This window comes from Ursus arctos, unplaced genomic scaffold (assembly GCF_023065955.2).
Source record: "Ursus arctos isolate Adak ecotype North America unplaced genomic scaffold, UrsArc2.0 scaffold_10, whole genome shotgun sequence".
In the NCBI taxonomy this organism is placed as follows: domain Eukaryota; kingdom Metazoa; phylum Chordata; class Mammalia; order Carnivora; family Ursidae; genus Ursus; species Ursus arctos.
The window spans coordinates 62,759,351-62,772,334 of NW_026622764.1; the positions used below are offsets into that span (position 1 = coordinate 62,759,351).

Sequence of the window (12,984 nt, forward strand, 5' to 3'; positions counted from 1 at the left end):
ATTCTTTTCATTTAGAACTTCCATTAGTTGAAAACTGTCTGAATTTTTCCTAGTGATAATATTTAAATAAGACTGTGCTATGGTCTAAATCTCCTTTGTATCTAGCACTGCTTTTAGTCAGACCTCAACAGATCTATCCCAGGGATGTATTTATCATTTATTTTGTCGTCCATTCATCTGTTCCTTCATCTCTAAAACCTAGTGGTTGATTTAGTGCCCTGCAAGCCCACAGAATCAGCTGCTACTCTATAGAAAGATAGGATGAACGGATCCACTGGCGAGAAACCAGCAGTTGTCTACTGCAGGTGTTACGCATAACTGCTGCTCGGTAGGCTTGTAGTTAGGTCTTGCTTATGGTCATAGAACCCTACCTGCCTCATAAAAGGCCATCTCCACTTGCCACATGTGCAGGAAAGTGCAGTGTGGCCTTCTCTTCCTGAGCCACTGCAGTTTTCTCTTAAGGTGCTGTATATAGTCTAAATCCTTGCATGATGACCAGTCTGTGGACAGTGAGAAAATTATGAAAGAATTAGTCAGGATAGTGAGCAGCAACTTCAATAGCATAACTGCATAGTTTTCAGATCTCTTTTTCCTGAATACTTTTAGACATATCCTCTGTTAATCCTACCATCTGTTCTGCTGCTGTCTTGGAAGACAAATATGATAACAGCACCGCTGGAGTCCTTACCATCTTCAGTGTATCCATATGCCTGTGTGTTCTCTGTAACAGTTATAACAGGGATGTTTATATTGTCTGGGTATTGTTGCATTTATCATTTTTAAAGGATTCAAAATAGAATCCATTAGTGTTTATTTGATGTCTTTAGATTTTCTTTGAAGAGTCTTAGTTTAAGTCTTGGGACTTCTTTGAATTTATTTTAAGGTAGTGAAAGTACCAGTCAGCTTTAAATTTCACCTGAACTCCTTATTTACATTTCATCAACATTAGAGACATTATTGTTAATATTAAAGTAGTGAATGTCATTTTCTTCATATTTTTAAATGTCTACTTCAGAAGTTTATATAATGTTACTCTATGACTTTGTTAGTTTCATTGAACGACGTCTGTTCCATAATATATTTTTAGATGTCTTGGAAATTTTAAGATATTTTGCAAGGTTTTAAAAATTAAAGGGAGATCCTCTGGTTTGTAGTTTACCTTGTTATGCTTTAAGTATGTTAGAAATCAAATAAGGTCTTCGTGTGAACTCCATGTGTTTCTGGTTTTTTAAAAAATAACCATTATCCTAAAGCAAACAAAAATCTTCTATTAAGATCCAAACAAAAGTAGTCATGGGATATTTTCATTTGGTAACCAGTAAGCTCACCTAAATCACATTAAAAATCATTCAGGGAGAATAGTTTATAGGCATTATTTTTCTACCTTTTAATTTTAATTTTTCTATCTTTTGATTTCTATTTGTTCCTTTCCTAAGCATAAATGCTCTTTTGGAGGTTTAATCATTCAACCAGTATTTATTGGAAATATTTTATATGGAAGGCACTGAGCAAGCTGTTGTGAGATTACCAAAGTATTTTAAGATGAGGTTTCTGCCCTATCTGCTTAGAGAGGTAAGACCTATTTACATCAGAACATAACTAATGATTCTAGGTGATAAATGAGAAGTGCTAGATCCTTTCAAAAAGTTTGTTTTACAGTTTACAAACATTTTGCCTAATTGCTCTCCAAAGTGGCGACCAATTTATATTCCCACTGGTGGAGTACTCCCTTTGCTTCATATCCTAACAAGAGATTTAATGCTGTGATTCTTTTTAGTGTTTGCCAGTTTGATTGGTATAACATAGTATCATGCTATAGTTAAAATTTTGTTTTATTGGTCACTAATGAGAATGACCATTGTTTTATATGTTTAAAAGGCTTTTTTTGTCTCCTTTTCTGTGAGCTGCTCTTAGGCTGTGTCCAATTTGCTTTAGGATTATACTTTTTATTTTTTATTTCTAGAGAGTTCTAAAATGCTATCTTTCTAATGTAGAAAGAATGGATACTTACCATTTTCAGTTATATGTACTGCAGATATTTTGTTTCACTGTTATTTTTTTTCCTTTTTGACACGAAATACAATAAAAACACATAAGTACACACACACACGCGTGCTTAAGAAGTTTGTTTCACATACCTTATAGTTAAGTATTTTATTCTTCCTTCCCTTCCTGCCCTATATAATACACAAGTGAAATTATGGTCAGAAGGTTAAAGTGAGCTCTCAAGCTTTCTTCCTTTACTAGAAACATTTATTGAGTTCTTGTTACTGTCTGTGCCAAACACTTGGCTAAAGGCTTGACTATTATCTCATTTAATCTTTACAATTACTTTGTGAGGTGGGCATTTTCTTTCCCATTTGATAGATGAGGAAAGTGGGATGGAGGGAGTTGAAGTAACTTGCTCGAGGTCATTCTCCTAATTATTAATGCAGCCAGGATTCAAATACAGGTCTGCTCAGGTCAGTGGCTTTCTCTGCTTTGTCATGTTATCACCATTTAGTCATTGTTCTATTTGATGATAGAAAAAGCCAATAAATGAAGAATGATACTAAAGATTACAGTTCTAAAAGGCAAAAACCAAAAGGAGAAAGGGAAATATTAAATAGTATGAAATAGTAAATGTTCTACATAGACTCTCAGTAAGTTGCCAATGTGCACATATAGTGTTATCATTCCATGGATGTATTACATTATAGAACATTTTAAGCGATCCTTTCTTTTAATCCTAAATATGAGAGTCTTGAATACAATGATAATTAATGATTATTCTTATGTTTTTAAGTTTGCAATACTTAATAAATAATGGAATATTACATCATGTTCTACAACTAATAAAATTAATTACTAATAATATGAATACTCAGGATTAAAGACTACTTAAGTTGAATATCCAAAGTATAAGAAACTCAATCATTAAAATATATTTATCAGAGATCTGTCATACCTAACTGGAGAGACTGTTGTTTTGGATTCCTTCTTGGTCTGTGGCTTCTGTGATACTCTGCTGTACTTCTTTGATCATTATTCTCCTTAACTAGGCATAGAACTTTAGGTTTAAATCATAGTCTTTTATATCTCCAAGATATTCCAATAACTGTCACCTTTTTAAAAAAATATTGTATTTATTTGAGAGAGCGAGTCAGCACGAGCGGTGGGGGGGGAGGTGTAGTGGGAGAGGGAGAAGCAGACCCCTGCTGAGCAGGGAGCCTGCCGTGGGGCTCTATCCCAGGACTGAGTTGAAGGCAGCCGCTTAACTGACGGAGCCACCCAGGCGCCCCAAGTGTCCCTTTTTTGAAACTGAAATATATCTGGGACCAAAAGGCACAATAGACGAATGAGATGCTCTCCTTGCTCACAGCAGCCCAAAACAGTTATAGTATGCTCCTGGTAGATTAAAGCCCTGTCCTCTCACAGGTACTGTGATCCTTGTCTGATTTTTCTTGAACCTACGAGAAATGAGTAACTATTTCCCGGGCACCTCTGCCCTGCTCTAAGCAGTAGGCATCTTCAAAGTTTCTATAATACACTTTGCCGGTGAAGCTAATGAAACAATGGTGTTCATATGTAAGATCTAGCCAGCCAATTAAATATTAAAATGCAGTTGTCTACAGCCAGGTGTTTTCAATTGTCCTTTATAGATTAATGGAAAAGTCGTTTATATTTTGTCTTTGTTTCAGCGTTCTTACTTCCGTACTCTGCTCATGTATGGGTTCCACTTTCTGGTGTGGTTCCTTTGTGTCAAAGGAGTCAGAGACACACAGTGTGGATTCAAATTATTCACTCGAGAAGCAGCTTCACGGACGTTTTCATCTCTACACATTGAACGATGGTAAGTTCCTAACTGGGTGTACTGGGCTTGTCTTACGCAGCAGCTATTCCGGGTCACGAGAAGCAGCCCTAGATTCTGCGAATGAACACTGAGGTTTGAACAGAATTGACACGTATATATGTAAAGTTAATCCATGCCTTTATTCTCTCACTGAGTTGGATCTTACTTTCAAAATCTCAAACTAAACGTATGGCATAAAGTTAATTTATTCATCTTCATTGTGGACAGCACAAATACAAAGGCCTGAAAACATCCTGTTTCCTTAGGCTTCTGTATTTTCCTTCGAAGAAAAAAAAGCTCTGAAATATCAGAACAGAAGAGGGCACTCATTTTCTTTTCATTCTTTCCTTTTCAGTAGTAAGTTCCCTCTCCAACCAGACTTTTGACCTCTGCATCCCCTTCTGCCTTCTTACGAACTTCATCCTGTTTGCTTATTTGTCTTGTCTTTTCCCATCAACCACATCTTTCCCATCAGTTTTTAAAACAAGTTTAAATTTCTCTTGCCATTAAAAAAAAAAAAAAGACAACCCTCTCTCCACTGACACCCCTGTGCAGCTCCAGCCCTCTCTCACAGGCAGCCTTTTCGGGAAAGAGTGCTCTATGTCTCTGTTTTCTCTCTTCCCACTCATGCCTCACCCCATCTCAGTATGGATTTTCCCCATCCCTCCATCTCAGCATCTAGAGACCTCCTGTCATGAAGCCCAGTGGTCGAGTTTGGTATGACCACTTAGTGTTTTAATTAACCCATCAGCAGTGTTCCATACTTCTGAGTGCTCTCTCTTGACATATCCTGGTCCTCTGGCTTCTCATTCTCCTAGACCTTGCCTCAGCTCTCTGCCTGTTTAGTGAATAACACTGATACACAGAAGCTTGAAACCTTGCAGGCAGCGTGGACATTCCCCACAGCCCCTCCATATATATCCAGTCCGTGGCCCAGACCTGTTGATTCTAGCTTTTGTGTCCCTTCGTTTCTCTTCATCTTCCCCATCACGATCCAGGACACCATCATTGCCTATGCTGTAGCCCAAGGAGTCTTTTCAAAAGTTAAAAGTGATGGGGGGCGCCTGGGTAGCGCAGTAGTTAAGCGTCTGCCTTTGGCTCAGGGCGTGATCCTGGCATTCCGGGATCGAATCCCACATTGGGCTCCTCGGCTGGGAGCCTGCTTCTTCCTCTCCCACTACCCCTGCTTGTGTTCCCTCTCTCGCTGGCTGTCTCTCTGTCACATAAATAAATAAAGTCTTTAAAAAAAAAAAGTTAAAAGTGATCAAATGCACCTCTTTTGCTTAAAATCCTTCAGTAGCTTCCCAGTGCCTTCCTGTGGTCTTGAGAGGTGCTGCATAGTCTGTCTCCACATGGGGACCCTTCCCTTTTCAACTTCTACTTCTTCCTTAGGGCAACCAACCCTCATTCTCCAAACCAGATCATGAAGCAATAGTTAAAAGACTGGGCAGGCAGGTGCCTGGGTGGTTCAGTCAGTTAAGCGTCTTGCCTTTGGCTCAGGTCATGATCCAAGGGTCCTGGGATTGAGCCCCACATCAGGCTCCTGCTCCTCGGGGAGTCTGCTTCTCCCTCTGCCCCTCCCCACTGCTCTTGCTCTCTCTCTCAAAAATAAATAAAATCTTAAAAAAAAAAATAAGACTGGGCAGGCATCTCTGATATAGAATTACAAACCTGAGTATGGGTTATGCTAAACATTAAAGATATATGTAATGTTAAATATATAAGTATATATATAATCTCTATCTTCAGAACTGTATCTCATGTAAATTCTTTCATTTACTATGAAAGTGTAATTGGACTCAATTTGTGAGTAATTTTGAAAATGGATTCCTTAAGGGACACCTGGGTGGCTCAGTCAGTTAAGCATCTGCCTTCAGCTGACGTCATGATCTCAGGGTCCTGGGGTCGAGCACCACGTCGGGCTCCCTGCTCAGCAGGGAGTCTGCTTAGATTCTCTCACTCCCTCTCCCTCTGCCCCTCCCCCTCACCGTGCTTGCTTGCTGTCTCAAATAAATAAAATCTTAAAAAAATAATGGATTCCTTGAAATATACTTTCTTCTGATGGATACTTTTTTAAAATCAGTGTTATTCATGTTAGTAATTTAAAGTCAGTTCCATAAGGCTTATACTAAAAAATCATGGTCCCTTGCCCCATCTCCCTCTGTCCCCAATTCCTACTCCCTAACTGCAGTCACTTTCAATTCTCTGCTGTTTATGGTATTTGCTTTCATATATTAAAATAATGAGTTTGCATTGCCCTGTCTCCGTTTTTCAGTTTTAGATGCTACTTTCCAAAATAAATCAACAGGTAAGTATGTAGTTCTCTTAAACCCCTGTACACCCTCCACACATATCCTCCTAATAGTTTCTACATAATTTGTGGTTAGATCACTACTAATGGATATAGCTATATAAAGATAATTCATATTTTTTTAAAGTTTTTATTTATTCATTCAACAGAGAGAGAGAGAGAGAGAGACAGCCAGTGAGAGAGGGAACACAAGCAGGGGGAATGGGAGAGGAAGAAGCAGGCTCCCAGTGGAGGAGCCTGACGTGGGGCTCGATTCCAGAATGCCAGGATCACGCCCTGAGCCAAAGGCAGACACTTAACGACTGAGCCACCCAGGCGCCCCAAAAGATAATTCATATTTGAGCCATAGTGTGCGGTATGATTATATTACCAGTCTTGTAGTACTTTGTTTTCCTGGAGATAATAAATATCTGGAGTTTCTGTCAGCCACTTTACTACGGACCTGTCACTTAGGCTTACACTCCCGTGCAGAGTAGAAAGCATCTCTCCATATGTTCCCATGCACCAGATCATGCATCAGTTTCACCCTTTTGGAGACATCTCGTCAGCTCTCACCTTTCTAGTTGTTGTCTGGCCTGCGGCACAGTCCCTGTTCTTCCTTTTCCTTGTTTGCACCCCAATGCAGTAGAGCACATCCTCTGTTAAACTTCCTAAACATAGGAGAAGAAACCTTGCGCCCTTGCGTGTGAAACCTACCTTAGTCTCCCTTCACATTTGCCTAATAGCTGGAGAAAACATTCTAGGTTGGAAATCATTTTTCTTCAGGATTTTGAAAGCATTGCTGTATTGTCTTTGGCACTCAGTGTTTCTGTGGAGAAGTCCAATTCTGACAGTAATCTGAATCTCAATTCTTTGTCTATGCGTGTTGTTCCCATCTGCTTTGGGGAGCTTTTTCTCCACAGTGTTTTGAAATACCATGATTTCAGGGACTTAATGTAGCTCTTTTCCATGCATCTTTTTGAGCATACAGTAGCCACTCTAAATCTGTAAATCCATACCCTTTAGTGCCGAGAAATGTCCTTTAATCATTAAATAATTTCTTTTTTTTCTCTTCCCTCCTATAAAACAGATGTGGAGCCTCTATCCTGATCCATAATTTTATTTTCTCCTCTTTTCTGTTTTACGTCTTTTGAGATTTCCTCAATTTTATCATCCAGCCCTCCCTTTTTAAGTTTCTATTTCTGCTATCAAAAATTTTATTTCCTACAGCTCTTCCGTTTTCCAGTATTCATTTTTTAACCTTTTCTTGTTTTGTAACTACAGCATCTTCCACTCCTTAATGTCTTATTTAAAACTTTGACATTTTCTTTCCCCGCACTGTTTCTGTTGCTCCAATTTTTTTTCTTTGTGTTTATCATTAAAATCTACCCTCACATGTGTCTAGTATGGTACTGAAAAGCTCATCAGAAGCTGTGTGCATGGTCATAGAACTCGGATCAGCTGGTTGATGTCACTACAGACTAAGTAGCAGGGCCACTAGGTGTGGGAAACTCCCAGCCGTCATGATCTTTTGGGCTGCTTGTTTTCACAAAAGTAGGATCTCTCGATTTCCTGCCTGGGAGATAGGAGCCTAGCTGCCAGCATTCACAGAACCAACTTGAGCAAAGGAGAATCTCCCTAGAGATTTTCCGTGAGTCCTCCCTTTTGAAGCCCCACCTGCACCACTTACAGACATCATCTGCAGCGAGGCCAGTGATGCCTGAGCCTTTGGGGGGCTCTGCGGTACCCATTCGTCTGTTCTAGGCTTCTCCCGTTGTCATAGTCTACGTTTCCTAGTTACCAGTTCTCCAGCTACTTTCCAGGTTTCATATTTTTTTTTATTACTTTCATCCTTTCTTTGTTCTTACGTGTTTATTCTGTCGTTGTTTTAATTTTAGTGGGCTTTCAGGAGGGAGCAGTAGGGCATGTGTGTGTCGCTGTGTTTTACAGAGAATCAGCATGCTCTGTGTTCTTCAGGAATGTATCTGTGAGGTCACAGCTAACCAGCAACTGAGTAACAAAAGAAAACAGTGGCTCTGCCGTCCCTACATCTGCAAAAACACATGAAGGCATCTGAGTTAGAGAATAACCCTCATACTGTTTCTGTACAATAGCATAATGCTCTCTCCAGAAATACATGGTATTTTAATTATGTTTGCTTTGGTAACAGATTGGGCTCTTATAATATGGTGGTGTGAACTATACATTTTTTTTAAAGATTTATTTATTTATTTATTTATTTATTTATTAGACAGAGACAGACAGCCAGCGAGAGAGGGAACACAAGCAGGGGGAGTGGGAGAGGAAGAAGCAGGCTCCTAGTGGAGGAACCTGATGTGGGGCTAGATCCCAGAATTCCAGGATCACGCCCTGAGCCAAAGGCAGACGCTTAATGACTGCGCCACCCAGGCGCCCCGAACTATACATTTTTTTTAAGTAAACATCTTCATGTCTTAAAATGTTAAAAGAGGAGAAGGATAGAGTAAAAGTAATAGTAGAAGACGAATAGCCCTTTCAGTTTTTTTTTTAATATAAAGTAAATTCAAATAATCAGTGCTTTTTCCCCCCACTCCTTTCTACTCATCATTCTTCTGTTATTTTATGTCTTTGATAAGTCACTATATGCTGATATCCTTAGAACAATTCTTAATAATCTTGTTCAGATTGTTGAGTATCATCAGAACTAACTCAGCCTTTTAGGCATTTTTTTGGTTTTGTGTTAAAGGAGAGGGTTAAGGGTTAACCAGGCTTAATATTCAAATAATTTCCTCCTTTCTTGAGTATCCCAGGCTAGTTAACAAAAGTTTTACACGGTCTTTTTAACAACACAAAGAACGCTTTTGTAGATGGTTTTATCATCTTAAGTAAATATTTTATTAGGATAAGAAAAAGCATTAAGTGATTTTAAAAAAAGTTTTCATATTGAATTATCCAAATACTTGGGATTTAAACTAGTCACAGAATGGACAGTAGTAGTTTTGTGCCCAAGAAGACAAAGCTCCCAAATTCAAGTTGTTTGGGATCAGGAAAATCAAATAGAAGTGGGTTTTAGGTATTTTCGTGTTTGTGCTTAATATTTTAAAACCAGCCCCCGGAGGTCTGAAGTGTGTTCCATGCAGTCTGGAAGGTGGGGGCGGGGGCTTGCTTAACAGAGCAAGAAGAAAGCAAAATAGTAAAGGCCTCCTGTGCTTTTGGTTATAAGAGCATGAAGAAGGTTTAACAAGTAGTGGTGCTTCTCTCCCTGAGCTCACTGCCAGTGAGAGGAAGAAACTTCAGAGAATTTGTAAGCAGAATCCAGGAAAACTTCTAAGTCAGGGTTCAGAAACTTTAGGGAAAGCAGATTTCACCTAAACCAAGGGGTCGCTGAGGAGGAGCTTTCAGAGCCTTTCATAGGGAGAAGGAAGGAGGAACTGGGAATTCAGACTAGAGATGATTTCAACAGCGTCAGTTAAAATGAGACAATAGATCTAATTCCGTGTATGTACGTAGTTATACCCAAAGAGCATTTCAGACTAAAGTGGCTTTTCACTTTCAACAGGTGGTAGTACTATCTTGCCCAGAATGGCACGGGCAAAGGAAAAAGAAAAGACAAGGCCCTAGGCAACCCTGTATTTAAAAAAGAAACCTCGATCCTTTAGTGGTGGACGAATGTAATCAAGCAACTGTAAAATGATCGACAACATTTTCTCCCAGAGCTGCTCAGAGTTCTGTTTTATCAACTCTCTGAATTAGTTGAAAATGCTATCAATTCTGTACCTTGAGCTAGTTAAGCCTGGGATTGAAAACCATCAATCTTGAAAATTTGTACGATTAAATTTTCTCTTTGAGCCCAACGGGCCAATTTTACCTTTGGGAGTTTCTGAGTTATGATGAAGACACCATATTTCTCATTTAAATGTTACGCAGTGACGCACTAAATTATTTACCTTGAAGCTCCTGAACTACTTAACTTTTTATTTGACCTTCTACGAATCTGACTTTCAGTTGTACTATATAAGCTATATATCTGCCGTATAAGCTTCTGTGAAACATGCCAAGGTAGAGATTTAATTACACTCTGTCTTTTTTAAAATAAAAATCAATATACTTTCTGTTTCAGGGCATTTGATGTAGAATTACTTTACATAGCACAGTTCTTTAAAATTCCAATAGCAGAAATTGCTGTCAACTGGACTGAAATTGAAGGTGAGTATATTGTTCATGTTACAGCTGATCTTAAGAGGGGGTGGGGGGTAGGCGACAATACAGTTGTCCAATAAAGTTAGCTGGCTGCCCCCAACAGGGCCTGCTCAGCTGACCTGAGAGGGGCAGTTCCATGGAGTTCTGCCTCCTAATCCCCTCCACCGTCCAGTCCAGATGGCTTACTGCCTTCTTTCTCCCTGCAGTCTCTTCCTGGGGTCTTCAGTAGGCCGACTACCCAGCCCAAGAAATTCAGTAAAACCTTTACAGCAGACAGTATCATGGCAGTCTGAGGCTAGAAGCAAGGTTGATAAGTCTTTTGAGATAAGTTTTGTTTGTATCACCTTTTGTTTAGTATTGTCTTATTTCATTACCCCGTCAGTATTGAGTACCTACAAGCCAGCATGCAGAGCTAAGTAAGGAATTAGAGGTGTTTTTACTCCAGACGTCCACAGTCCATTCCGAGCCAGTCTTTAACTGGTATCTGTACATATATCCAAAAAATGTGAAAATATCTAAGATCTCTAATAATGAGAAATCTATCATAATTCTTAATAATTCATGTTTGAAAAAGCTTAGAGTGCTTATAATTTGTAGAACTTAAAATATATTCTAGTTTTCTCCTTTGCTTACCTTAGAATGCTCCAAAACTAACTCACAGTGTGGAAGCAGTTAACAATCACCTGGAGACTTTCAGAGTCACCCCTCTCCTGCTGAGCATGGCCTCCTCTTAGAAAATCATCATTGTAATATGCCATTATTGTTCTGTAACCTTGGCTGTTTAGGGACAGGAGAAGGTCTGGGATCATACAAACTACATAGTCTAGAACAAATTCAAACCTCTTGAGTCTTGCTGAATCAAATTTAACTACTCTCCATAGTAGCGGCCTAGATCAAAGGGGATTGAGAAGCCAGTAAAGGACTGCTCAGACTTGTAAGGATCTGCTGTGTTGATCTGTGTTGATCTATGCCCAGCATAGACTCTGGGAAGTTGAAATGGGAAAAAGTAAAAAATGTGTTACATATTTACATCATTTGCTCATGTGCATTTCAGAGATAGTTGTGTATCACTTTTCATTAACGGGCACTCAATGAGTAGTTTCATATTAGTCATTCCCAGAATCCTTGGCCATATACACTCAATCCCTCCTCCCTACAATAGGGCCTTGTGAAAACTCCACAATTTAGATTCTTCCCGGTTTCACTGAACTTCCGAGATGTTTTGTTATTAAAGAAGCTACTCAATTCAGCTTTAAAGATGTTTAATTCTTTCATAAATGATTCAAATAAAATTAAGGTGGATGTGTTAATTAACTTCACTATGGTAATCATTTTACAGTATGTGTATATAAATATATACGTGTGTATATATGTATATGTATCAAATCCATACATTCTGCACTTTAAATATATTTCGGTTTGTCAGTTACGCCTCAATAAAGCTGGGGGGAGGAGGAAGAAGCTAGAGTATTTGGGCTTAAATCTAGAAAATTGTCAGTGACTAGTATTTTGGTATTGGCCATGATACTTTACCATCCAGCACCTGAGTCTACTCTTGACTTAATTAAAAAAAACAGTTCCACGGGATAAAAATCGAGGAATACAAGCTTTTAAAACATGCTCCAGGAGGCAGATCTCCTATAGTCAGCTGGGCTTGGCATGCTGCCATTTGGCAACCACTGGACAAAAAGATGTCCTCGCTAAGATCATATTTCTTTTAGCTGATTGAGAGTCTTTGGTAGAATCAGAATATAAATATTGGGTTTTTGTCTTGGATTTCTTATCCCATATTATTAATTTATATTATGTGTGGAAATGTACCTGCTTCTCTGCAGGACAGGAGACTGAAAAGCATGTAAAACATGAAATTTGTCCTAAAAAATCATTTTTAAATGTACAGATAGAATTAAATATATACATATATATATAAATACATGCATACATACATAATATAGAAAATAAGGTGACTAGAAGGTCACAAAGGTCATGTAGACTGACTTCTAAAATATAATTTTAAACTGATATATTTTCTCCAGAGTTTAAGTTAATTCATTTTTAATTATTTTTAAATCACAGGTTCTAAATTAATTCCATTTTGGAGCTGGCTGCAAATGGGCAAGGACCTGCTTTTTATACGACTTCGATATCTAACTGGTGCCTGGAGGCTTGACCAAACCAAGAAGATGAATTAGGTTATTTGCCATCTTTGTATTCTTATGTGTCAGTGTCACACATTTCGTATGAAGTTAAAATTTTAAATAAACCTGGAATAAACCTATGCCATTGTCTGCCTTTTGGTAATTTAAAAGAATTAACTGCCATAACTAAAAATGCTTATACCTCTTTTGGACCAAAAAATTTAAGGTATTTGTAACAAAGTCAGATTTTCTTTTGCTTTGGCAGTTTTGTTTATTTATTTGTTTATTTAGATCATTATGATTATGAGAAATACAACTTTAAACAGAAGAGAGAATTATTCTTACTCTAAAGTGCCTGCATAATTCTCATGAACTTAAATATAAACCACAATCATGTATCTCCTCAGAGATTTAAAAATCCAAATAGCATATGATTAAATAAATATAAATTTATCGGTATTAAGTACCTATTTCAACTTACTAAACTCTAGGAAATTATATGTTAAAGAAAGGATACAGGTTCTGTCGCAAAGGCATCCACTTCC

At 38.3% G+C, this 12,984-nt stretch overlaps 1 protein-coding gene across 3 annotated transcripts in view; it reads left to right on the plus strand.

The window, feature by feature from the left end:
* The window catches only part of ALG5 (ALG5 dolichyl-phosphate beta-glucosyltransferase), a 38,453-nt gene extending 25,874 nt beyond the window's left edge, over positions 1-12,579 (plus strand). For all 3 annotated transcript variants that reach the window (XM_026493158.4, XM_044381781.3, XM_044381782.3), the window contains 3 exons: positions 3,681-3,832; positions 10,222-10,307; positions 12,378-12,579. In XM_026493158.4, coding sequence (XP_026348943.1) covers positions 3,681-3,832; positions 10,222-10,307; positions 12,378-12,493 — 354 coding nt within the window. In that variant the 3' untranslated portion in view covers positions 12,494-12,579. The remainder of the gene's footprint in view (positions 1-3,680; positions 3,833-10,221; positions 10,308-12,377) is intronic.
* The last annotated feature ends 405 nt before the right edge of the window (positions 12,580-12,984 follow it).